This window comes from Halyomorpha halys, unplaced genomic scaffold, assembly GCF_000696795.3.
Source record: "Halyomorpha halys isolate HHAL.00 unplaced genomic scaffold, Hhal_1.1 Scaffold442.1, whole genome shotgun sequence".
In the NCBI taxonomy this organism is placed as follows: domain Eukaryota; kingdom Metazoa; phylum Arthropoda; class Insecta; order Hemiptera; family Pentatomidae; genus Halyomorpha; species Halyomorpha halys.
In genome coordinates, this window is record NW_027108469.1 from 746,409 (window position 1) to 773,495 (window position 27,087).

The 27,087-nt window shown below is 26.8% G+C and overlaps 1 protein-coding gene across 2 annotated transcripts in view; it reads left to right on the forward strand.

Moving 5' to 3' along the window:
• The first annotated feature begins 828 nt into the window (after positions 1-828).
• Positions 829-27,087, forward strand: part of LOC106682804 (NFX1-type zinc finger-containing protein 1) — a 33,718-nt gene continuing 7,459 nt past the window's right edge. Inside the window, exons 1-10 of one of the 2 annotated variants that reach the window (XM_014423862.2) lie at positions 829-924; positions 6,881-9,998; positions 10,259-10,342; positions 11,222-11,493; positions 12,700-12,843; positions 14,767-15,031; positions 15,773-15,974; positions 18,110-18,329; positions 19,307-19,546; positions 25,441-25,707. In XM_014423862.2, the coding sequence (XP_014279348.1) occupies positions 6,893-9,998; positions 10,259-10,342; positions 11,222-11,493; positions 12,700-12,843; positions 14,767-15,031; positions 15,773-15,974; positions 18,110-18,329; positions 19,307-19,546; positions 25,441-25,707 (4,800 nt within the window). In that variant the 5' untranslated portion in view covers positions 829-924; positions 6,881-6,892. Of the gene's footprint in view, positions 925-2,886; positions 2,994-6,880; positions 9,999-10,258; positions 10,343-11,221; positions 11,494-12,699; positions 12,844-14,766; positions 15,032-15,772; positions 15,975-18,109; positions 18,330-19,306; positions 19,547-25,440; positions 25,708-27,087 lie in introns of those variants that run through there. The other variant, XM_067046818.1, reaches the window with a different exon arrangement.

Genomic DNA, 27,087 nt, shown 5'->3' on the forward strand with positions numbered 1-27,087 from the left:
TGTATATAACTTCTCCAATCATTAATCTAGAGTCAACTATCTACACCTCATTTTACTACAACTATTTTAATAATATTTCAGAAATATTATTATCTTATTTTATCTCTTCTCCATCTGTTACTATTACCCTTTTCATTTACTGTTTACAACCTTTAATGTTTCTTATTATATTTTACTTTTCATTGTATACCCCTGTTATGTTCCACTTATGTTTTTTTATTTTTTTTTGTAACTATGCCAAGTGTTTGTATCTTTTTTAGCCCTGACGAAGTCCTGCAACGTGGGGCGAAACGTTGGTTCAATAAAAATAGTATAATTATTTGCTATTTGAGTTTTTTTAACCGCACCCGGACCATATTCCATTCATCTATAAACACGGTCAATTATCAATAATCTTCCAATATCTAATTTATACCTCTAAGTAAACCTAAAATAGACATATCTGTACTAATATTCTGTCTTATAAGATTAGATACGTTTCAGTAAAATCGAAGACGTCACTTTTATTTTTTTTATTGAGGTGTAGATAGTTGACCGTAGATTAATGCTTGAAGAAGTTTGTCGAAACGTCGGCATAAAATAAATAAATATGGTTTTGTTTATTTATGTTGTTCTTTGCTGACCGCACCCCCCGACAAACTTCTTCAAGCATTTATTTTTTTTACTGCTGTCATCATTTATGTAGCGAACATTTCTAGTTTATGAAGTTCAACATCTTAATTATTTTATATTTACTCATTGAGGGACTAGAGGTGGCCATAGATCTGAATTGATGTGGGATATAGCTATTTTAAAAAACAGAAGCTAAATTACATCAGATGAAGCAAGTTCATATTATTGAATGGTGGGCGGGGTGGGGGAACTTCACAGTCTCATGAGCGCAGTCGAACTTGTAGTCTAAGCTTGTTCGCATCTCTTCCTTCTGTAAGTTAATATACAAAAGACTAATACAATTATTAAATTTACTTATATCGTAATAACAGAATATATACTAACATTTACTATACATTGAGTTGATAGGGTTGGTTTATCATTTGATTACATATTGGCTGAAAATTATAGTATTAATCGCTGTTTACAATGTTATCACTGTTCATATAATTTTAATATAGAAACTTCTTGCCATTGTAACTTTTATTTAAAATCACTTCATCAATTAATTTTTATGGTCATTGCTCTATTGTTGCAGTTAATTTTATTTACTTTTCACTGAAGCAAGGTAAAGTAAACATTTGAATCTAAAGTCTTTTCATGATAATCAATTTTTTTCAATAAAATTTAGAATAAATACCTAATACTTAAGAGATTTTGTGATGGCTGAGTGAAAGTTTATTTCAATCGAATAAAATAAATTATTTGAACACATAATTTTTAAACCATTTCCAAAATTTTAAAATATTTCTCTAGAAAAATAAATTCGTCATTAAAGTAATAATTATAATACATAAAATTGACGGAAATAAAATTTTAGGTTTAATTTTTTAATATGACATAAGGAAGAGGATAAATAATGAAACTTGTAATTTTTAAACAAAAAAAATATTTCTCAAAATAAATTCATTTCTTATATAGATTACATTAAATTAAATTATTTTCAATTTTAACTTTAATTAATGTAGTTAAATAATTATAATAGGTATAAGAAATTTTCCCCACGCATTTCTCAACACCGTGTTGATGTTTTAGCGCCTTACATTTTTAGGAATACTAAACAGCACTGTATGGAGCTCGCTTACTAACTTGTAATTATGATAAAATTTTAGTCGCCAAAATAAATACTAATTTCATATTTAAAATCTGTTTAATCAATTTCAAATCCAGTTATTTGTTATGTCAAAATTTTCGCTCTAGCTGGCCATCCTCAAGAAAAATCTTAAATATAAATTTTCATCTCTACATCCAACAATTTAAAAAACTTTTTGAAGACCATTCTGCCCAGGTCATCAATTTCCGTCAAATCGCCCTATTTTTTCAATCAATTGTAAAACTTTGAATTACAGATTAACTTAACACTATCATCACACTATCATCACACTATTGTGTAAAAGCTTTAAAATTTGATGAAAAAGTGACAAAATAGAGTGATTTGACTGAAATTAATTAGCTGGGCAAAATAGCCTGCAAAACGTTTTTAAATTGTAGGATATGAGGTGACAATTTATATTCAAAATGGCGATACGTTGGTTACTAATAGAAATAATGAAGACTGTTGAAATTAATTTGGATACAAATTATTTTATTCAAACAATTAATTTTAATTTTATTTGTTGACTTTCCCGTTGTTAAAGCGTGTTTTTCGAACTATCAACGGCATTTTTTTATGAGATATACACGCGCAAAAGTGGCGGAATTGACTGATTCAAGCATTAAAGTGAGGCACTGGCTTTGTTTCAGTAGATTCATTGTTCCGAGTATTGGATTGTATTTTCAGCTAAAATTTAATAAACCAAAACTAAAAATAGATCCCAAATATTCATGAAGGGAGTAATATTCTTTGTTCGCGGACTGACTGCTTAAAGAAAATGTGCATATTCAGAATTCCATAATTCTGAATACAAAAATCATATTTCCAAAATTCAAAAATCTAAAATTATATTTTATGATGACAAAAAAATAATTGATTAGTAAATATTTCTGCAACCTCTCATCATACATTAATTAGATTTCTAATTTTTTTAAGTAGAAACAAGTTAAATATTTAAATGTTTTTTAACATAAATTTGCTTACTAACCCGATTTGTAATTAATTTTTAGTATTTATGATTGTACTCTTAAAGCCATTAAACAAATTAATTAGAAGAGACTAATTAATTAAATAATACTCCATATGTTATCCTTGACCGTGGAAGTTGCATAAATGAAGTCTGGGAATCACAGCTCGGTTATTTTTGCCGAGTCTTACTCACCTAGCACCCAGTAGTGGTGAGCTTCCGCCACGTTTCCGATGCCCTATGTATAGGGAAGTATATATTCGTTTGTGAGGGAGGAAGTTAGTAAGTAATCAATAAAATCTTTTCATAACAACACTTTTTATGGTAAATAATGCTTCAACAATTTTTTATTAATTATCTATTGAATAGGAATCGGGAAAAAAATCCGAAGATGTAAAATGTATTTTTAAAAAAATTAAATAAAAAGGATCTTGATTTTGGATATGTATATATATATATTTATTATTATATAATATATATATATATATTACGATATATATATATATATCGTAAATATTGTTATATCTCATAATTAGTGAAAAATCATAACAATATTTCATCAGGAAAAACTTAAATATTCAGTGAGGTGAGTGTTTGTTGTGCCCTGAGGGTCTCTTGCAGAATGTGGTAAAGTATGCTTATAAGCTTATCTTACTGTGCCCCTTTTCAAGCATGATCTACTCAGTGCCTCACATCTTGCACACACTCATCAAGTTTAGGTAGCTTACTACGGTATGATAAATGTCAATATTTTAGAAAGTGGAGTGATTGAGTCCTTTTCAGTTTAAAGAAATGCTATGCAAACGGAAATGGATCTTAGTCGCGATTTGAATTTAATTATATTTTAAGATGAATGGAATAATTAAAAACTGTTTCTACTATTTTTTTTTAAAATACCGTAAGTGGTTCCGGAACATTCCATGTGCGCCACATAGAACAAGTTAGACAAACCCGTAACAATTTTACTTCTTGAACTACTGTAATTTTAAATTATTACTTTCCTGGATATTCATTCCCTGGTATGTTGTTAATAAATTTAAAATACTATTGAATTATTAATTTATTTAACTACTGTAACCACAAAATATTTTTTGCAAATGTTATCATTTCATAAATAGTATTATCAATCATTTTTGTTAAATAATTACCGGACTCACTAAAGATAATATGTAAATAAAATGGATACACTTAAGAAAAAATAGTACTTCATATAAAATAAAAATTGAATACCTATTAATAGAATGAATGAGTTTTTATTAGATTATTTTAGCATTGAATTTCAGTACCAAAACCAATGATGTAGTGAAGTTCTTAAATCATATATCCTTATTTTTTTTTTATTTTATAAAAATAATCCGTATTTTGGAATATTGATATTTATGTACAGAAATATTTAACACTTCCTTTTTTTTTCTATTAGAAGTCAATTATTTATTTTGTTAAATCCATAAATGTCATTGTTTTTGTTATTTACTTTACTTTTATCTTTTATTAAGAATTATTATTTTAATTTATTTATTTTATAACAATATTTTTTTATTTATAACATTGTATATAATTAGGGTTGTCTTTTGTATGAGACTATACTCCCTCCCTTCCATAATCAACTGTTCAAAAGAAAAAAAATTACATCTTAAATTAGCCATGTAAGGCCCCCCAGGACAATCTGGTATTAAATAAATAAAAAGATATATTTAAGATATCAATACTGTTAACAAATATAATTATTTATATTTTGTTTTCTACGTTTCATATCTATTAAACGAACCTTTAACCTTTGGCTCTCCTGCTGAGCCATATCAGCACAACATATATTGCTGCTTTGCATGAATAATCATATATCTGACAAAAACAAACTTTTAATTTATTTTGTGTTTGAGGTGTTACCTAGATTGCACCATAGACTGGAGTAAATTTGTAACAACTCCAATGGCTTTAGGAAAGTCTGTAGGACGACCTTGGTGAAGAAAGTAACAGCTGTCTTCCGTACTATCTTTGGAATAAGTTCAATTCTAAATAACATCCAAACTTTTTCTTGATATGTCATGTCATACAGAAGTTGGTAAAACATTATTCGTAATCAAAATTTCTTACAAAAGCTATTTAGAATGATCAGTTTTCAAAAAATATTTAGGAAAAAGGTAAATTTCAGAGAATATTCCAGAGATCTCTGTAGGGAATTAAAAATAAAACTAATTTAATACAAACTAATTTTGGGCATCCTGGTGCCAGTTTAATATTTTTGTTTCTTATTTTGGTACTAACATTATAGATGTTGCCACACGGTCAGACCACATTGCTATACTTTGCTGAATAGAAATAAATAATAAAATATGTTGGAAAAGGGTATATAAAATAAGTTAATGAGATATCTCTGTTTAAATGTTGCGAACAAAAGATTTATTTTACTAAACCTATTGGTGAAACAAATCTAAAGAATACAAAAAAAAAAAATACAGAAAAAAAATAATGTTCAGAAGTGAACAGCTTGCAACTTTTCTCATTTTGTGAATTGCGTTAAGCTATTTTCATGTCCTGAAAAAATGGTGTCCAAACAATGGAAGGAATATTAAAATAGACCAATCTGTTAACCAAAGTGAAAAAAATTGTTCATTACCCTACAATATCTTTATCTGTTTTACTTTTATTGCCTTACGTATTAATTAATACATACTAATTAAATCAGTTTTATCTCATTGATAAGTTTTGTGAATAGAATCTTAAGTTCTTTTCAAATCTGAAAAAAAAAATTCTTTTGCTTAAGTCTTTTAATATTAACCTGAATACAATACTAAATTTCACATACATATAAAAAATATTTAACCAAAAATAATTATACTTCCATGTTAGTTTTTTATTAGATACTGGTTCATTCAGGGTAGATACGAGTATAAATTTTATCGTTGTCAGAAATTAACAAAAAAAAAGATCAATGTATATTCGGTTTATTTAGATACTGATGGAAAGAGTTTATTAGACAATATTCAGTTTATTTGGATGTATAAAATTTAGGAAAATCATTTTTTTTGCAGTTACATGATTCAACCTCATATTTCATGCACTTCAATTTTCCATACCAAATAAACCTTAAATCACATTTTTTCAAAAATGCAGCAAATTATTACACAATAGTTTATTATTTAGATAAATTAAATATTGATTGCTAATATTTAATTTATGTATAAATTATATACTAATACATAAATTAAATATTTATTGATAATAGTTAATTTATATATTAATTTTACATTCCAAGCCCAATAGATGGGCAAATAATAATAATATTATTAGTATTATTATATTAATGACCATTTTTTTTTTATTTGAGTTTTAGATTCCATGTATTCTGAAATATAAAACATCAAATTTTTAACAATGTGATGTTAATTTTGTTTTCTTGCTTGATTAGAAAAATTCATTACTTTAAAATAATAAACCAAGAAAACAGTTTAAAATATAACTAACATCTTATCATACTCTGGAAGGATAAAAATAGTAGAAATTGTTCAGTAAACAATTATTTAAACAAAAAGACTTTAAAATAATATGATTATTATATAATAATGATAAAGTATAATAAAATAACTTTTGAAGGAAATAACCTGATGCAGACCATGTATCTTTTAGGATTGAAATAACTTTTCATTGAAATGACCAATTACAGATCATGTATCTTGTGAATACAAATTGTATTTTTTAGGCCTTTTTTTCTCTTGATATAAGGACACTATTAATTACTAGTACCACAAATTATGAAGTTATTAAATGGAGAAAACAAGAGATATTTCTAAAAGCAATAGAAAACTAAATAAGTAATTAAAAAACATTCGAACTTAAATGCAATGTTTTGGGTTTTTCTACCATACATGCGAATGAATGAAATGAAAAGTTTCCACACTTCTATAATACTAACTAAATGCAATTCTGGAAGAGTGGTTGAAATAGTTTAAGCTTTTTAAAAAAATCAAGAAAGTCTAAAGACTACATTGCCTGGTTTAGAGTTGACATTCTATAAATGTATTTGTTTGATAAACAAAGTTATTAACATATTCAAAGTTAGTTAAAGTGTTATTAAGGTGCTTAAAAATTGTGATTATCAGAGCCAATAAGTTTATCAAGTCATGGATTATATTAATATTCATGCTTTTGATAATATTTATTTATTTCAGTTTATTTTGGCTATGGACCGTCTTGGAACCTTAAAATCTTCTGCCTGCCAGAAGACAAAATCTATGAAAAAGAAGCAAACCACATCGAAAAAAAGTCATTCAAGAACTCTTCCATTAAGTGATGAGCAAAAAGATAACACAAATTTCATCTCTGATCAATTTAGTCTGCTAGATCTTGATAGATTCCCATCCAAAAGAAATATTATGGAAACAAGGAGTGGTAAATTATATAAGAAATCTACTTTGAAACAAAAACATTTTCCATGTGATGATCAAAGTTCTCTTTCTGAATTATTTGGTCAGTGGAATCTTAATGGATCCCATTTGAACAGGAATTTGGTAAATCATAAACCATTAAAAAAAGAAAAATATAACAAAACAAAAAATAGATCGCCTCAGGATGATTTTCACTCCTTTAACTTTTATAATACAGCTAATGCAAGTAATACAAAATATGACTTCATAGGAGACAGAAGAAAGAATTTAGGGTCACAATGCAGTAGTCTACGGTCATCAATGTCATCTATTTCAAGTTGTGATGATGAAAAATATAATAAAACAAAGAATAAATCGCCTCGGGATGATTTTCACTCTCATCAGTTTTATAATAGAACTAATTCAAGTAATAAAAAATATGACTTTAAAGGAGACAGAAAAAAGAATTTAGGGGCACAATGCAGTAGTTTACGGTCATCAATGTCATCGATTTTTAGTTGTGAAGACTTAGAAGAAAAGATTGATCTAAAAATTAATCGTGAGAAAAATAATTGTCATCCAGAATGGAAAAATAAAAAATTAAATAATCATCGTACTTCACATTTATCAAACCACTTCATAAAGAGTTGGATACTTAAAAATGATGATTTACTAACAAATTTAATTATGAAAAACAGAGAAAGTTTTAAAAATTTGTTTAGTACTCATAGGAAAGTCAATGATATGATCGTTGTTTTTGAATTATTAAATAGAATTTGTGAATTAAATGATTCGTTGACAAAAGAATACTTTCTTTCTTTTTCTCTGAATCAGCAATTCACTGAGAATACAGAGAGTTATTTATCTTGCATTTTATTAGGTTCATCAAAGGACATGCTAAAGAATTTAGAAGTTCTTTTAAAATTTTATTCAGAAATCATTCATATTATTCCATCACAAAATTTGGATGGTTATTACGAACATTTAACTAACTCTTTAAACAAAATGGAGAAAATAGGCCATGTACCTGAATTAATGATCAATAATGTCAAAGAGCTGATCACGAAAATTTCTGAAAAATTAAACGATATGGACTCTCAGTTTGATATTTCCAATCTACGTGTTCTACCTTCACCTGAAGATATAAATGAAATTCCTGAATTGCAACCAAATATTATCACTGGTCCTTATGAAGATCCGTCACATTATTTAAATGTCCATTTCAAATTACTTAAGGAAGATTTTGTTTTTAATTTACGTTCAGGTTTACAAGAATATCAAACTAATTTAAAAGAAAAGAAATCTTCTCGAATCAAAGATATTTTTGTATATGATGCGATTTACTGTGGATTAAAGAGGCATGGTCGACAAACTAATTTGGCAGTCAATTTTGAGATTGATAATAAGAAATTAAAAAGAGTGGATTGGGGCACATCTAAAAGATTAATACATGGATCGTTGCTCCTTATATCTAACGACAATTTCAAAACTTATTATTTGACCCTTCTTGATGATAAAAGAACACCAAAAAGTGATGATAAAAATTTTGTAGTTACAGCTTTGATTATGGATAAGCTAATTCAATTTACAGAATATACCAAGTGCACCATTATTGAACCAAAAGTATTTTTCAACCCATACTACCAAGTATTGAAAACAATAAAAAAAATTAATCCCAATATTTTTCCAATGGAAAAATATATTATTGATGCTAGGACTGAAATCAACCCACCACTTTACTTAAACAAAGATACCAAGTATTCAATTGGAGGAAATGAAGTGAAACTTGACAATATAGTATCCTATGAACATTCCGAAATATTTGCCTTAAATGAGTTCCAGATATCAGCGTTGCAAGCAGCCCTAACTAAAGAATTTGTTTTAATTCAGGGACCCCCAGGAACTGGAAAGTCCTATTTAGGTTTGAAAATAATTAATATTCTTCTAAATAATTATTCACATTGGAAAAAAGACGCATCTCCTATTTTAGTCATTTGTTACCGAAATAATGCTGTTGATCAGATCTTAGAATCATTAATAAAAGATGGGAGGAAAATTGTTAGACTCGGAAATCAGTCAAACAACGAACTAGTCAAAAATTGTTGCCTTCGTAGTGCTATAAGCCAAATTGATAGTGGAATAGTGTTTAGAGATCAAATTAGAACCATAAAGAATCAAATTGAAACCTTGAAATCCCAGATTGCTGAAATGCAGTCGGTTATCAATAGCATTAATGATAAAAAAGCAGTGCTTAATATCGATTCTCTCAGTGATGTGTTGACAATAAATCAAAAACAATGTTTATCTAGATCAAATGTTTTTGAAGAATGGTTATTTGGAGGAGATGACAAGTGTGATAGCAATGAAGCATTATTGGATGGTCTTCCAATAGAAAATTTGGAATACAACTCTTCATTAAATCCACTCCGAAGTTCATTGTTACTTCTAAGTGTTAATGACCTCATAAATGAACTCTCCTGTCTTAGAGGGAGAATCGATACCATTTATTCTCATTATGGTGACTTACAATTTATAGGACAAGATGAGTTACTGTATGTTATAGAAATTTTACAGGAATATGGGATAAAGGAATTGTTTTTAAAAAAAATAGTAAACAGAATTAATTTAGAAACTGATAATTTTATTGATGTAACACAACTGAACCCTGATGATTTATTTGAGTTGTCAATAACAGAAAGATGGACGTTGTACAAGTATTGGGCAAACCTGTTTTGTAAGCAGGGTTTGGAAAAAATCGAAGGATATCTTAATCAGATCAATGAAAAGCAAGATACTTTACAAGAATTGAATGATATGAATGATGGACACAAAGTTCTTCAATTGAACCCTGACGTAGTTGGGGCGACTACCACTGGAGCAGCACGTACACGCTCTCTTCTTACAGTAATCAAGCCTAAAATAGGTAAAACAATATTATATTTACAATTTGCATTAATACTTCTATTTCACTGATTGGGTGATCAATTTTTGCCATTATATTGTGTACAATACTTAAAACATAAAATTAATTTTTAAAAAATAAATAATTTGTGATCAGATACAACCACTAATATCAATAATACTAATTATCAGTTTTATGTTACAGCTCTGAAGACATGAAAATTATTTTAATTATGGCATTATTATTTTTTATGTTTCAATTAATTTTATAATTATTTATAGTAATATTTGAAGAAGCAGCTGAGGTTTTGGAGTGTCATACTATAACAGCTTTAACACAATTCTCTGAGCACGTTATAATGATAGGTTTGTATAATGAATAGGAATTATGATTTTTTATTTTACAACTAATTGCTAGGAAACAATAATGTGATCATTCATCAGTCCATTCATTGTCACTATAAAATTCACCTTGCTATAGTGAATGAATAAAAGTATTTAAAAATTAATTAAAATGTTAATATAAAATTTAGTTTGCATAAGGTAAAACTTGGATACATTAAAAATTGCATGTTCGAATTTCATAGGTTTGAGGAACTATCACAAGTTACGTTTACATTAAAAGTGTGACTAATAACATTAAAATTACAGAATATAAAAAGAGAATAGCAAACTTGAACTATAAAAAAATAATGGAAGGCTCCATTCACACATCTGTTATAAAAAAATTCAATTCTTTATCATAAAAAAATTAAGGTCCAAACTTTTTCAATGATTAAATCCCCTCAGTTATATTCATAAATTTTATAATTTTCTTAAGCTATTCAGGAATTTAAAATATTAAAAATTATAAAATATTTTAATTTATGTTTGTAAATTTAAATCAACGCATTTCCTATTGTATTGATTACAGTATTGAATCTCGATCTGTTTAAATTCTGATCCTTAATTAATCTGTACCAATTTTATTTGATTTTTTTTTTTTTAAACTATAATTGAATTCAGTCGAAATTCTTGAAATAATATTTAATAAAACAGAATTACCAAAAGGATAAAAAGTTATACAAAATAAATTACAATATTTAAATTTTCAACTGTTTACTAAACTTTTACTAAAAAAAAAAATTAATTGTTTAAAAAAGAAAACAGATTTTTAAAAATCAAAATGAATGATAATCACTGTTGTGTAAAGATGCAGATGCATAATTATGATTTTTTTTTTTAATTTTAAATTTTCGGTTTTAGGCGACCATCAACAATTGCGACCAAACCCTGCAAGCCATATTTCTGCAATAAAATATAAATTAGATATCTCTCTTTTTGAAAGAATGATAAAAAATGGTATTGAATATTTTACATTAAATGAACAGCATCGAATGCGACCATTGATATCATCTCTTGTCATTCCACTATTTTATCCCAATTTACATAACCACTCAAGTGTTGAAAAGTATCCTGATGTAAGAGGTCTAAGGGACAACATGTTTTTCGTTGATCATATTATCCCTGAAGATGAGGTAAGTAATTTTGAACCTCTATATATTGAAAATCATTCAGGAATCTTTAATTTTAATTAGAATAAAACTTTCTTTTTATCAAATGTGATTTTTATGAATAAACAAAATGTTTTCCATTTATATAATTTAATAAGTTAAATTTAATTTAGAAAATTAGGAAAGAAGATAGTGAACAATAACTACATTAGAAACTAATTTGTCCAAAAATCATAAAGATTCGATTTGTACAGTGTAACCTGTATAACTGCGATCTGAAGGAATCTAGTTTTCCACACCTAGTTAGTTATCCAGTTTTCCAAATAAGCAAGTTTTGAAATGACAGTATTTTATTCAAAGGGAGTCTCTCTAAGAGATGTTAAATTGTCTCATCTTCCATTTGTAGGGGTGAAAATGTTAATAAAACATACATATTCTATATTGTTATATGTATGTAATATTATTTTTGAAAACAATTGAAAACTTTGGCTTAAAAAAATCAGTTATATTGGTTTGTATATGAGTGCTACTAGCTTTAAATTAAACTTTGTGCACAGTTCACGATGCGACTTTCCACTATCATAACTTTAATGTTTTAGTGGCTGTTAATGAATTACACTTTCATTTCGACATTTTGTGAACTTATATTCACTTTTTTATCAGTATAAAATCTTAGTGCTGAAAAACAAAGCATGGGTAGAAGAAATTGAAATGTTTGTAAACAAAAATGTCGCAGCCTGTCCAAACCTGATAAATAGTCTTTCTTATACAGGCTATTGAACTACTAAGTCTCCGTTATTGAGGTAAACATTGAAAAATCATAGAAATCAAATTTCATTTGATTACAAAGGTTTACAAATTCTCAGTAACAGAGCTATTTCAATGAAGAAATTTGGGACATCATTGTACTTATCAGTAATAGAGCTTTTTCATATACCCAGAGCCAACTTAACCAGGTTACACTGAATTTTATTTTATTATATGTATATATCTTAATATCTAAGTACGAATAAACTTAGTGTAACTTTAAAAATTATTTCTACTCCTAAAATTATATTATCTGAACATAAAAATTTAACTTACTAGTTTTATTATGCTCATCATATTAAGGAATGTCAACAATACAAAACAGTAAATTTTCTTTTAATCTAATTTATTTAGAACTTTAAAAGTAATTTTGAAGTAAGGCATATAGTCATTTAATTTATTAATTATAAATTGTATTTTCAGTTGGTTGATTCTGAAAGTCATCGAAATAAACATGAAGCTAACTTTATCCTTGCTTTAGCTGACTACATATTGAAACAAGGATATGATAAGGAAGATTTAACCATCCTTACATTTTATGGGGCCCAACTGTTATATCTTCAGGCTGTAAGTCTCTTTTTAAGTATTAAGAATCCATCTTAAGACCTTAATCTTTTATATTTATCATACTTTAAATTTGTTAACTTTGTATTTTACCTATAATTTATCATATTCAGTATTTGTTTTAATACATTAAATTTCTGAGTTGGTTGAAATTTGTTCTATTTTCCTTAACTTATAGGTTAATTATATTATATAATTTTCATGGCTAAAAATTTGTTATATTAAGGTTCAAACCGTTATTCATTGACCTCTTTATTACAAATTCTATGGAATTCAACCTCATTAAAATGGTAAATATGAGTGATATTAGAAATAGTTCAAATCAGAGTTAGTGCCAGTTGAAAATTTGGGGAAATACAGAAATTTGTAAGGGATTTTATATGATCTGGAAAAATTCTGTATTAATTCAAAATTTTATGATCCAGTTTGTTTGTAATCAATTATAAACCAAAATCCATCCCACATAATTCCTAAAAATTTACGACCTAACAGATAATTTGGACTGAAAATCTATATAATATAATGAGGCAAATGCGACCCAAAACATTGTTAGATAAGCTTTGATCTTCAATAATTCCTCATTTGAAAGCACTATTTCAATATTCAAAGAAAAAAAATCATCAAGCTTCTTTTATACAGATTAATTCTTCATTTTTTTAGAAATTTTGTTTTGATGTAATTTTTTTTTTTAATTCTTACACACTTCCATATTTAACCTCCTAATAGGCCAAAAACAGAAATTTAGCCTTTATTCACATAAAAATCAACAAAAGCATATTATAGTAATATGACTATAATATAATGTTGTATAACAAATTATTATATTTAACTTTTTTGCCACAATTTTGTGTGACAAACAGAATTATTTTGCAAATAAGCGAGATCTTTAGTTCTTACAGCCACTGTATGAAAAAAAAAAGAAATACTGTTGTTTTATATTTTATATTTATTATTATAGTCTACTGTCTTATATATTTACGTGTTATTTTCATAAATACATACGATAGATATTAATGGTACAATAGATATTGTTTATTTATGTTAAATTGTTGTATTAAATACAACATATGAATTAAGCCCCTTTATACAACACGTGTATTATGGTATATGCTAGAAACTTGGACCAAGTTCCTAGTCAATACCAGTTAGTAAAAGTCCTCACAGACAGTGTAAGGGTTAGTTGCTCAGCCCTCAGTGGGACATAGTAGCACAATTTACCATATTAGCAACTCACAAAGACAAAATGGACTTCACTTGATTACTTGCACTCTGCTACAGGTAGAGATCACGAGTTCAAAGTGCAGTAAATAATTTTTTTTTTTGATAATTTAGTTACGTTTAATTTTTTTTGTAAATAGTACCTTTAAGAAATTTTTGTTTTATCCTTTTTATTCAAGAAGTTCATGTATTATATAATGAATAAATGCTGTATAAATAGTAAATAATATGATATGTTTTATTTTTGATATTTATCCATTTGGGTTTTTTTTTTTTTTTTTTTTACACAAATACTTATTCTTTAAAATAACTATATTTATTGGTATTTTTGAATTTAATACTAGCTGGCAGTTTTGGAAAACTTATTTTGAAACGCCATTGCTGCCACATTAGTTTTAAAATAGTAAACGTATTAGTAATAACAACACCCTCTTCCCCAAGTGATATGACATATCAAATGAGAGAGAACAAACTAAGAAGTTTTTGAATGGCAGATCTTTAAATTCTGCCATTATTCTAACTGCTTCTGCATTTTCCCGAAGTTATAATTTTTTTTATTAAAAGTTTCTTTATCAATTACCCATGAAATTGTAAATTCAGTACTAATTATTACAAAAAAGATTAGATTAGTCAAAGTCTTCTATAATAGATTTTATAAATCTCTGAGAACCATTATTTCAACTAACTAATTAGAGATTCATTTATCAGGTGCGTTCAAAGTATCCTTCATTGAAAGGTGTAAGCATGCAAGTAGTTGATAACTTCCAAGGACAAGAAAATAAAATCATTCTGCTCTCATTGGTCAGAAGCAACCCTTACTCAATTGGATTCTTGTCTAAAATGAACAGAATATGTGTTGCTCTCACCAGAGCTCGAGAGGGATTTTATCTCATTGGAAATATGGCTACATTACTAGGTAATTCATCAGTTTGGAAGGGTATCAATCAAATTCTGCAAGATAATAAAGTAATAGGTAAATACCATTTTAAACTATTTATTTATAATCTTTAAATTTCTTTCTTGAGACTGGCAATTTTTTACTAAATAATTCAAAAACACTATCCAAAATTATAGTCTCAAAACATTTATTTCATTCACACGTCCAACGTTTCGGCCAATTCGGCCATCTTCAGGGACAATCTTCAATTACTATGAGACATATGATTTAACCATTTAAAAAAAAACTCCATACAGGCTATTCTGCCCAGGTCAAAACATTTATATCTAATATGTCAAAAATACATTAAAAATCACAGTCAAATTATTTCTCTTTTATCACTATTTATACACTTTTATTACTAATATGTCAAAAATACATTAAAAATCACAGTCAAATTATTTCTCTTTTATCACTATTTATACACTTTTATCACATTATAAAAGTGTATAAATAGTGATAAAAGAGAAATAATTTGACTGTGATTTTTAATGTATTTTTGACATATTAGATATAAATGTTTTGACCTGGGCAGAATAGCCTGTATGGAGTTTGTTTTTTTTTAAATGGTTAAATCATATGTCTCATAGTAATTGAAGATTGTCCCTGAAGATGGCCGAATTGGCCGAAACGTTGGACGTGTGAATGAAATAAATGTTTTGAGACTATAATTTTGGATAGTGTTTTTGAATTATTTAGTAAAAAATTTTAAACTATGTTTTGATTTTGTAATTTACTAATATTTCATTGTTTACAATGATAAATTATTTTTGTCAGGAAATGATCTTCCTTTGAAATGTTTCACACATGGTACAATTACAAATGTGCGGACACCTGATGACTTTTTACCTTTGAAATTTGGAGGTTGTACTCTAATGTGTAGTGCAAGATTAGAATGTGGCCATATTTGTGAGTTACAATGCCATGGTACTGATGAATTTCATCTAGGAACTTACAGCTGCCAGAAACCCTGTGAGCGGTGAGATGTTCAATTGTTTTATTTTCATTTTCTTATAATATATGTTATTTATTTTATCATAATTCAATTTACCATGTTTCAAATTCAGCAAGTTTTCTTTTAAATTGGTTAGAAGGAAAACAATTTATTTCTCTTTAAAAATTTCCCTATGTTCCATCATAGGCTCAATTGATAGACCCACAAGTGGTATCTTACATACTTATTTTCCTCTTCTATTTTTACTCAAATTTACTGTAAATACAATCATGAAAATAACTAAAGATGAAAATATTTGAATCTCCTTAGCATAGCAGCGATTCTATTGACTTCAGAATGACGCCATCTTGACTACTTTAAACAATATTTTTTACTCCATATTTGACTGAATAAAACTTATTTTTGGTTTAATAAAACAAATTAACAATATTGAACATTGATGATATATAGAATAAAACTATTCATGTATAAAAAAAAATATTTATTAAAAAAGAGGATATTGTAAAAAAATATTTTACAATTTTTTTTTTTATTAATTTGATTTTAGAATTTAATAATGAATATATATTGATAATATAATTTACAGTGAGCAACATAATGTTATAAACTTACAAATTATTTAATTAGTTAATTACAAATTAATTAATTCAATTATTATTATCAACTAAATATTCGAGGTTTATGATAACTAAAATAAGAAATACTAACCCTGCTTTGAAAATTTTCTAAACAGTATAAGAAAACTGCATTGATCATTATACCATATCTTGTTGATTAATGTGGAGAATTATTCATTGTTAAAATTTATTGTTTTTCTTAAACTGATTAATCGTTGATATTGTCATTAAAGAAAATTAACATTAAAATATTCAGCGAGAATCACTGGTAGCTCATATTAATAGATATTTAAAAAAATTCAACCTTCAATAATAAGGTATTATCTGTAGAATAAATTCCATAACATTCAATGCTTTTATTAGCAGAAATTTATAGAATAATAACGATCAATGTTTATCAATTTTTTAATTGATTATAAATTTTATAGTTTTTAATAATTTAAATTTTATATTTTTAAACATTAATATAAATTATTAGTTAATTTAATATAAATTATTAGTTAATTTAATATAAATTATTAGTTAAATGTTTTTATACAACTGAAAGATTCCAAATACAAAGCCTTGAGTCTCTGAAATATTGGTGAACATTAAATTGTTTCATCCCTAGCTTAGTTTTTACTCTTTTATATCAAAGTTTTCTAATATTTCAGATATTATCTTTGCTTTTTGAATCAATCAATATTTCTTAAATAATTGATCAAAATGACTGTTAATAGCGACAATAGATAAATGTTAGTCCGCAGATAAAATCCTTTAATTAAAAGTATTTGTCATATTATTTAAGCCATCTTTTGAACTATATTTTTAGGTTTTTATTACTAAAAAAAATCATACATTGATTATTGCTTTTACATAGTTTGTTAATCTAAACCAATAATTTAGATCAGTGGTTCATCAATAATTTAGATCTAACATTATTCATTAATCTCTTTATAGTTTAGTATTTTTAAAATCTATTTTTATCACTTCCACTTTAAGGTGATTCATATATTCACAAATTGAATATCAATAATAACTCTAAACAAGATCGTTATTATTAGTTATAATTTAATTTATTTACTCTAAAAATATGGTGTAAACTTCTATCTCTATTACCAGCATCCTTAAATGAGACATAATGTGATGTTACACAATTAAAACAATTTACATAACCTGGACAGTTACAATAAGATATAGAATTATTTTTTATAGTTTTTCCACTCAGCTTGATATCACTGAGCTAGGTCTGACGTATTAATGCCAACTTCATTATTTCTATAGTTTTCACAGTTCTAATCTAAAACTTGTGAAGTTTTCCTTTCCACACATTTAAATGTACCTTCCTGTAACATTTTCCTTGTGCAAGGAAATAATCTGATATTTTGTTGTGTGCTGATTGTATGTCTTGTAGTACATAACAATTTTGTTTTAAATCAGTATTATTTATAATTAAATAATTATTAGTTCAGATTTAATATTAAGATTAACTGATAAAAATTTGAAATCTTCATTAATTTAAATAATGAAAATGTAGTCAAAAATATTTCTTCATTTTTCTAGTAAGGCTGGTTGTAACATACATGACTGTAAGTCATTATGTGGACTCCCATGCCCTAAATGTGATGTGATTGTGGAAACTGAACTGCCTTGTGGTCATGAGGGTTCAAAGGAGTGTGAAGGAGGGCTGCTTCCATGCAGCTCAAACTGCACTGACTTCTTGAGTTGTGGACATCCTTGCACAAAAGAGTGCCATTTTCCAATACCACATCTTCTTGGTGAGGTAATGTCAAAACAATTTGGCCACACAAAACAATTTGTACCATCTCTATTTTTTATTTCAAAAATGTTATAATAGACATTAAAAATTATAAAAAGATGATAGAAATAAATTGTGACAGTCTTTAGACTGGCCGACAGAAGTTAAATAATCTATTAAAATTTTATAAATAATGATATTTATTTTACAAAATACATTAACATGTTAATTTATTTTAATTTCTTAATTAATTATAATCATTAAATAATGTTTTACTCAATCATACTATTCATTCATGAAATTATAGTTTACGTTATCATTCATATTATTACTATTTCCAATTTTATTCTTTGATAAAATACTGAAAATTTCCATCATTTGCAGTATACAACTTAAATTTGTAGTTTTTAGATTGGTATTTTAATTCAAATGTTCAAAAACTTGTACCATTTTTGGCACTATCTTTTCCACTAGTAACCTCTCTATCTTGGTGTAATATTAATATAAAATTTTGAATTATTGTTAATTACAAAGAGGATAAAATGCTGAACATTTCCTTCACTTATATTATGCAGTTAATAATTTTATTTTTCAAGATATTTTAGTCTATATGCAGAATACATTGAGCATTGCTCCCCACCACTTCGGTTTCATCTTGAGCGGTCTCTGTCATCACGAAATCAATTTACTCCGGTACAATTTTTTTTCTCGAGTTATAGAACCTCGGTGAAAAAGTTTCACTTAAAAAAAATATGGGTCTAAAAGAAAAAATACTTATTTTTAGATAATAAGGTTATTGGTAATAGAAATAATTTTAATAAAAAGGAATTTTTATTGTAACTATATGTTTTTATTTGAATACATATTTTATTCTCATGGAAGATTAAATTGAATATTTTATTTCTCTATACATTCTAAGAATGACTATCAGTCCAAAACAATAGCTTAATGTAATACTATTTATTAATAAAATTCGAACTTTGATATGTTTTATATTTCAGTACTGTCCAATGCCTTGTGACAAGCCCAATATTAACTGTCCCTACGGACATAAATGCAGCAAAGTTTGTGGAGAAGACTGTGGAGAATGTGAGGTAAAAACTATAACAACTATGCCCTGTGGTCACACAGTTAATGGAAAATGCAACGACATAAAAAATAAAAAATGTAAATTGTTACTGGATAAAAATCTAGGCTGTGGTCATACTGTGGAAGTGGAGTGTTATCAATTTGATTCAGAGGTATTTTTGTTTTTTATTCTGATGTTTATATGTCAAGATTTAATTAATAAAATTATTTCTGTTTTTGATTGCATGATCATGATTTCTTTATAAATTTGTACCTGTATGTGGAAAAAAATGCAACATTTTTAGAAGATTATTCTACCATTTGCTTAAACACATTTAAATTTCCTTTAGACAAACTTCCTTTTAATGAACATTCTGTTGGCTGTTTAAAAAATATTTTTAAGATATAAAAATTATCTTTAATTTTTGGTGGTACATATTATTATTCCCATTACTATTTTATTCTCGATTTGAAATTATTCACCAACAGCCTCATCATATTTTAAATTTTGTATAGGTCTGTATGTGTGAGGGAAATCATACCAATATCATAAATTTTGTAGCATCGAGAACCTCTCTTGAGGAGGCCATTGGGTTTCGTTAACTGTTAACAATATGTGGTTTATTTTCCAACAGAAATTTTTTCAACTATCATTCTGACAATGTGCTTAGGCGTTCATCTTCAAAAGTTTTAAATACCATGTTACATGTTTAAATTCCGTGTTCATAGTGATATTATGAAATAAAAATAAAGTGTATAATTAGTATACAGCTGTAAATGTATATAGGTATATTTTTAATAGACTGTCCTAATGTTTTAATAATGTCCTAGGTTTTTTAGATTAGATAAAAAATCTTCTATTGGGTATTCATGAGGTATTTTTTACTATCATAAAGTTTTCTCTATTATACACACATAATGTAGTTTTATTAGCCCCCTATTTATATTATTATTATTGGCACAACAGATGGTGGAGGTCTAAGGCCTCACACAATGTACTAAGGTAATATATTGCATGTTTCCTGACTTGGTCCTTTCATAGGGTGGGTTCGTCACTCCCACTCCCACTTTTTTTGTGAGTATCACTCATTGGCTAACGGGCCTCACAAATGCTCGGGAGGAGGCTGTGAGTGAGAGCTATATAATTTTATGCTTGAAAAAAGCCCTGGTGGGCCGGAAATTGAACTGACAACCTTTGAGTTGGTAGACAAGCGTGTTGCCATGCTGCTACCATCACCCCCAACTATTTTATGTTGACTCTTTTTTTTAATATTTGTGTTTTTAAATCTATTTCCTTTGACTAAGGGAAATTTGTTTACATGTTCTTTGGTTTCATTAATATCGCATTCTTCATCATCCTCATTTGACCAAACAAAATCTATTTTTTGTGAGTAAATTACAAAGGTGTACAAGCCTCTTTCCCATTTTTTTATAGTTAGGTGTTGTTATTTTGTTTTTGATGAGCTTGAAGTCACCTTATCCATTTTAGTTATTTTCCCATAAAGGGCATAACTTTTGACTGTTTTGTAGTAAAAAAATTATATACCTATCCTCAAAAATTAACATAAACATAGTGTGTACACCATAAAACAAATAAGAAACTGTTAGATCAATTAAATTTTGTCACATTGAGTTTTACTTCTGAATCAGTCAATTTATGTTGTGGGATTAGTCTGTCATTTGTAAATCCAATGGTTGAGATTGAGTGGATTGTAAAATTTAAATGCAGTAAATGCTAATATATGGTGGTTCTTGAAATTGGTTGGAAAGGTGATGCTGAAAGCAGTTGCTAAGTCTGGTGGCATGAGAGAGTATGTGTTTTTTAGCATCCTGAAGCTAAGACAAAATAAAGAGTTCTTAGAAATCTGGTGGTCAAAGTGGACCTTAGATAAGTGAGAGAAGGAGGGGGAGTGAAAATGGCGGCAAAAGTGAAAAAATTGATTTAAAAACCAAACATCCAATATATTCAGTAACCTGAAGACTTCTTCACCTATTAAGAAAAGATATTTTAACTTACTGTTATAGGAGAAGGTTACTATTCTGTCAATTCATATTTGTTGATTATTGTTAAACAACCACTTTAATGGTTATTATTTTACCATAATGTGTTCCTAAGTTCTTGTTATTGTTTAATTTTTTTAACAGTAACCTTATTAATACCCAAATTTGGTGTAGCTTCAAGGATTGTAGATAAAAAATTACTGGAAGATAGTCTGGGTAGCGGTCAATAAAGGTACAAAATAGTAACAAAACCATTTATAGTTAACCAATGTTTTACCTCACTTTGAAGGACTTCATCTAGGCTAAATGAGAACATAAAAATATTATTGGTATCCAAATGCATTCAGATGCATTTTATAAGTAAATAACATGTCTGAATCAATCAAAGCACAATTAAGGGATTTTTGGAATTTTGTGTAACAGTATATTAGTTATATAAGTTTTTAATTCTTGAAATGGGTCGAGGTTACAGTTGGACTGTCATCATGTAACTTCTCAGTCCTTAATATGACAGTATAGGTATATGAAATTTATATAGGATAAAAAGTGTAACCCTAGGTTGATTGTGCAAACCTCAGTTCAAGCTTTGACTAGTGAAAATTTGAAACAAATATAAGGTTTGCATCAGATTTTAATAAATTATGGATTTAGTACAATTTGAATTATTTATAAAAGTGAATACACCTATTTAGTAAGTTATTAGTAAATAAAAAACATTGTACATTACCATGGGTGGAAGGCTTGCTTGTTTCATTATAATGATAATTAAAATATTTTTCCCAGCACATTGTTATAAAAAATTCACAAAGCTTTAATTTCAAGTTTTTTTTTTCCTAATTAGCAAATATTATTAGATAGAAAAATTTAATTATTATGACTATTATATTTGTCTATTGTTATAGCAACCAGTTTCACAAACAAAAACAGAAAATAATACTCATTTTTATTTATTATGCTATGGGGTTGACAATTTTTGGGAACATGCACTCTCAGAAAATGTATTAAAAGTATAACTCTCTTAATCTATATAAACTGCCTTCTAGTTTTCATGATAAAACTATTACCATCATCCAACAGCAGATTCAATCAATTTTCCAAAGTCCAGGCATATCCCTTTCCTCATTTCCCTCCAAAAATGTATTAGAAATGCAGTGCAAGAGATTTAACTCATCATTAGTGTTAACTATACCCATATATCAAACCCTAAGGACCCAGAAAAAAAATGATAAAACTAATTTACAACATACAGTCAAATCAAAATAAAATTGCTATATTATTGTTACTCATAACTTCTTTGTAACAACATAGCAATTTTCCCATTCACTTATTCACAGTTTAATTATATTTTCTCTAGTGTAACTGATCATCTTTATTTATTTCTGCATTTATAACACGTTTTTATGATAAATATGTCCTCAGAAAACACATTAAAAGCCTAACTCTCTTAACCTATGTGAATGATTAATTTACCATAACAAAAGTAACTTATTACATAGTACTTAAATCAGTAGTGAATTCTAATATTATTTGAAGTTTCAAATAGATCTTTTAGAACAAATCAATACACACTCATAGATAGGAAAATGTTTTTTATCATAGTCAAAGTCAGATGATAATATATTTTACAAATAATATTTTTCTACTTAAGGGCATAAGGGAATGAACAATTATTCATGGATAGTAAATCATAACTAATAATAACACGCTTAAATAAGTATAATTCAAAAATCATACACCCTTTTTTATTCTGATCAATAAAACAAAAAAAAGTAAAATAAAATGACTATTCAGAATGTTAAAATAAGTTCAACTAACAGCCAAAAGGTAGCAGCACCAATCGAGGAAGGTAGAAAATAGTAGTTCTAATAACGGCCGTAAGAGTCCAGCACCATCCAGACAGCCATTTCTGAAGTCTAGCTGGAAAATTTGAATTTTTTATTAGGATATTAGGAAGTCACAGGAGTTAAAATGATCGGATCAGGTAGTTTTGTTGAGCTCCAGTAATCTTCTAATATCCTAATACATATTAAAAATTTTCCTGCTAGACTTAAGAAATGGCTGTTTAGATGGTGCTGGACTCTTGCGGCAGGTATAGGAACTATTATTTTCTACCTTCCTTGATTGGTGCTGCTACCTTTTGGCAGTTAGTTTAACTATTATTGTAAATATTTTCTAGCTATATTTTGACTAAAAACGTTATTAGGATGGTGCTGATACCTAGTGGTGCCAATTGGAACTATTATTTTCAACATTTTTGATTGGTGCTGCGATCTTTTGGCAATTAATTGAACTATTATTTTTACATTCTTTTAATTCTGAATTGTCATTTTATCGCATTTTTTTGTTTTATTTTTCAGAATTAAAATATTAAGTATTAAGTAGTAAGTTACTTTTGCTATGGTAAATCAACCATATACATAAGTAAAGAATGTTAGGCTATTAATATGTTTTATGAAGACATTCTTATCATAAGAAATTATCATACATAAATTATTATAAATGCTAAAAGAAATAAAGATAAGTAATTATTGCATGTTAATAGATGTTTAAACTGTGAACAAGAGAATAGGGAAAGAAATTAGACAATAAAATACTGTTATTTAATGTATTGTGTTATGTAGTTATAAGGGATAAATAATAATATTTTAACAAGACAACTCATCTATCCAATCGTTTCTGATTTTTTATATCAAAATTGATTAACATACTAATCTACATTGTATCGTATACTTTTGGCTACTTCCATCAACTAGTTATTTTACTTAATTTTTAATATATTAATTTCAGATTTATTACAGTCTTACAGTTCTGATATAGTATATTTAAATTGCATTGAGGTTCACTCTCTAATACATAGGAATTAGTGAAGGTATGGATGTGTAAAAATAGAATAGGAAAATAAATTTGACAATAGTGTATTGTAATTTAATGCTTATTATTATTTGATTTAGATTATGACAAAATAATTCATTCTTTCTATAAGTGTGTGTATAAATAACATTAATATAACAATTTAATTCTTATTCGATTACTATGTTATAAATTATTTCATCATTTTTTTTTTTTCCCCGGTCCCTCTAAAATAGAAAGAAACAGTAAATTAGTGAGTGCTTTATTGTGAAAAGAAAGGAAATAAATCGTGTTGTGTAATATCTTTTACTACCTTTAATATTTTAAGGTTACCTGTAATGTTTATTGTTATTTATGAAATATCCATTATAGATGGTACTATTTTTAAATCTGGAGGTGAGGGGTCTCCTCGTGTTGAGGAAAATTATTTTATCATGAAAAATTAAAAATAATTTAAATAGAATAAGAGAGTTATACTTATAATATATTTTCTGGGAGTATATATCCCAAAAGATTAATAAAATATGAACAAATAAATTAAAATATGGCTATTACTTTTTGTTTGTGAACATGATTGCTGTTACAACAAGAAAAGATAAAAACATAATTTTTATTACTTTTATTTAATAATTTATGGTTTTTAGAGAAAAAAAAAAACCTTTATAATCAACAGAAAAAATTAAAGCTTTTGTGAATGTCTGATAATAATGTGATGGTAAAAATTAATATTTTAGTTAACAATGTATTGAAACAAGGAAAGTATGATAAAATGCTTATAATAAACTGAATTTTTGTGAGAAACGAAAGAAAAATTCATTTAAAAAAATTACTCAAGAGTGTCTTCATTTTGATGGCTGCTATTATAATGACAGGAAGAAATGCAAAACATAATATTTATTTATTTTGTTTATTAATATTTGGTATTTAGAAAAAAAAATTATTATTAATTGAAAAATTTAAAGCATATGCGAATTCATGATAATACTGTGATAATACTTTTCTTTTGATACCTCGTTCATAAATAAATCCATTGCTCATAAGAGTTAAAATAATAATTATACTATAAACTGCAGTTGTTTGTCTGAGGTATGGCATTTCATTCCTTTTTTTTTTTTTAATAGGCATATCCCTTATTAATCATTTAATTTATTTAATAGCCATGCAATATAATATAATAAATATGATTGCAATGTTAGAAGAATGTTTCCTTCTTTAGGTGGAGTGCACCAAAACCAATCTAGAACGACTTCCATGTGGGCATGATATCGAAATTCCATGTGGTGAAACCATAAAAGAAAAAGTTTGTAAAGAAATTATTGAAAAATATCTTCCTTGTGGCCATTCTATAACCATTCCATGCCATTTATCATCTGAAGAAAATATTGATTGCGAAGAACTAGTAGAAAAAGAACTAAAGTGTGGTCATGGATTTCAACTGGAAAAATGTTCAACCCCTCCGGAAGAAATTCTTTGTAAGACTAAGGTAGGATTATTAGTTATTTAACAATGGTGAATTTTAATTTTAACAAATCGATAGTTTCCATACCTCTTCCTCTAGCCACTTACTCTTAAGTACCCTTGTTTACTGTCCAACTCTTAAACATCAATTCATTGTTTAATTTTTGTTGCATAAGTTTTACTACTGTTACTGTTAACATATTTCTGCATGTTTCTTCATAAATGTTATCATAATTTGAATCATGGAATATCATTTCAGAAATATGAATAGTTTATTTATTTTTGAAGTATATAATTTTTTCATGCATTGGTTTCATATATATTTTAAGAGTGTACAGTAATGAACAAGTCTATAAAGACTTGTATACATAATTATAAAATTATGTATATGTTGAACTGTCTTAAAGTAATGTACAATCTCTACACATGATCTGTTATGAATTATAGTGGCATACGTCCAAAATCCATCAAAAAGAGATAAATAATAATTTAAATCAAATTAAAACAAGTTCTTTTGTGTTTTTATTACTTTTTTCCTGTTTTCTGCACATTACTAGATCTTTGACTAAAAGTCATGCTTTGCTCCTTGCCTCAATAAATGTTAATTTTTTTTCCTTTCTGGTACATACGTGACACTTCTTAGGCAGGGTGTTAAAATCATTGTGAATGTGGAGTCATTCTAGTGTCCTTGTTTGTATTCCAAATTTGTTTTTTGCAGTTTCATCGCGTGATTCTCATTAGATTATAATTAATTAATTTTTTTTTTTAGTTAATAGGATTTTTACTATCTTTACACTTTATTTATGTAGTTTTACCTTTGTTTTCTGCCTTTTTCATGTCTCAATTAGTGAAGTCATGACTATTATGTAGTTTTCTGGCACTTGAAAGACTTAATACGTAGTTTTGGAATCTTTAAATCTTTATTGCAGTAATTTTTGTCTTTTTATTATTAGTCTCATTTATAAATTATCTTTCATTTTTTAAATGTTTTTATTTAACTAATGAGTTAAATATTCTATGTGAACATTCCAGATTAGTTTTTTTTTATCTTAATAAATCTTACATTTTCGAATTCTGCTAAATGCATATTAATATTCATTTGTATTTTACAGTCAGTACTCAAGTAACAATGTGGTTCATTTAATAAGTTAAAATGGTTTATATTGGAAAACAAAATTAAAATCAAAGTATTTATATAAAGTATATTTTATTTGTTTGCCATATTTTCATATATTGAAATAATTACATAATATCTAATATTTGAATATAAAATTTATTTATCTTCTTCATTAGGCACTAGTCAGGAAATTGGTTGTTAGAATAAATTGCACCTTGACTTAAAACAGAATCAATTGAATAATCTTGTTTTATTTCAGCAGAGCATAATAAATGACAAAAACAATAC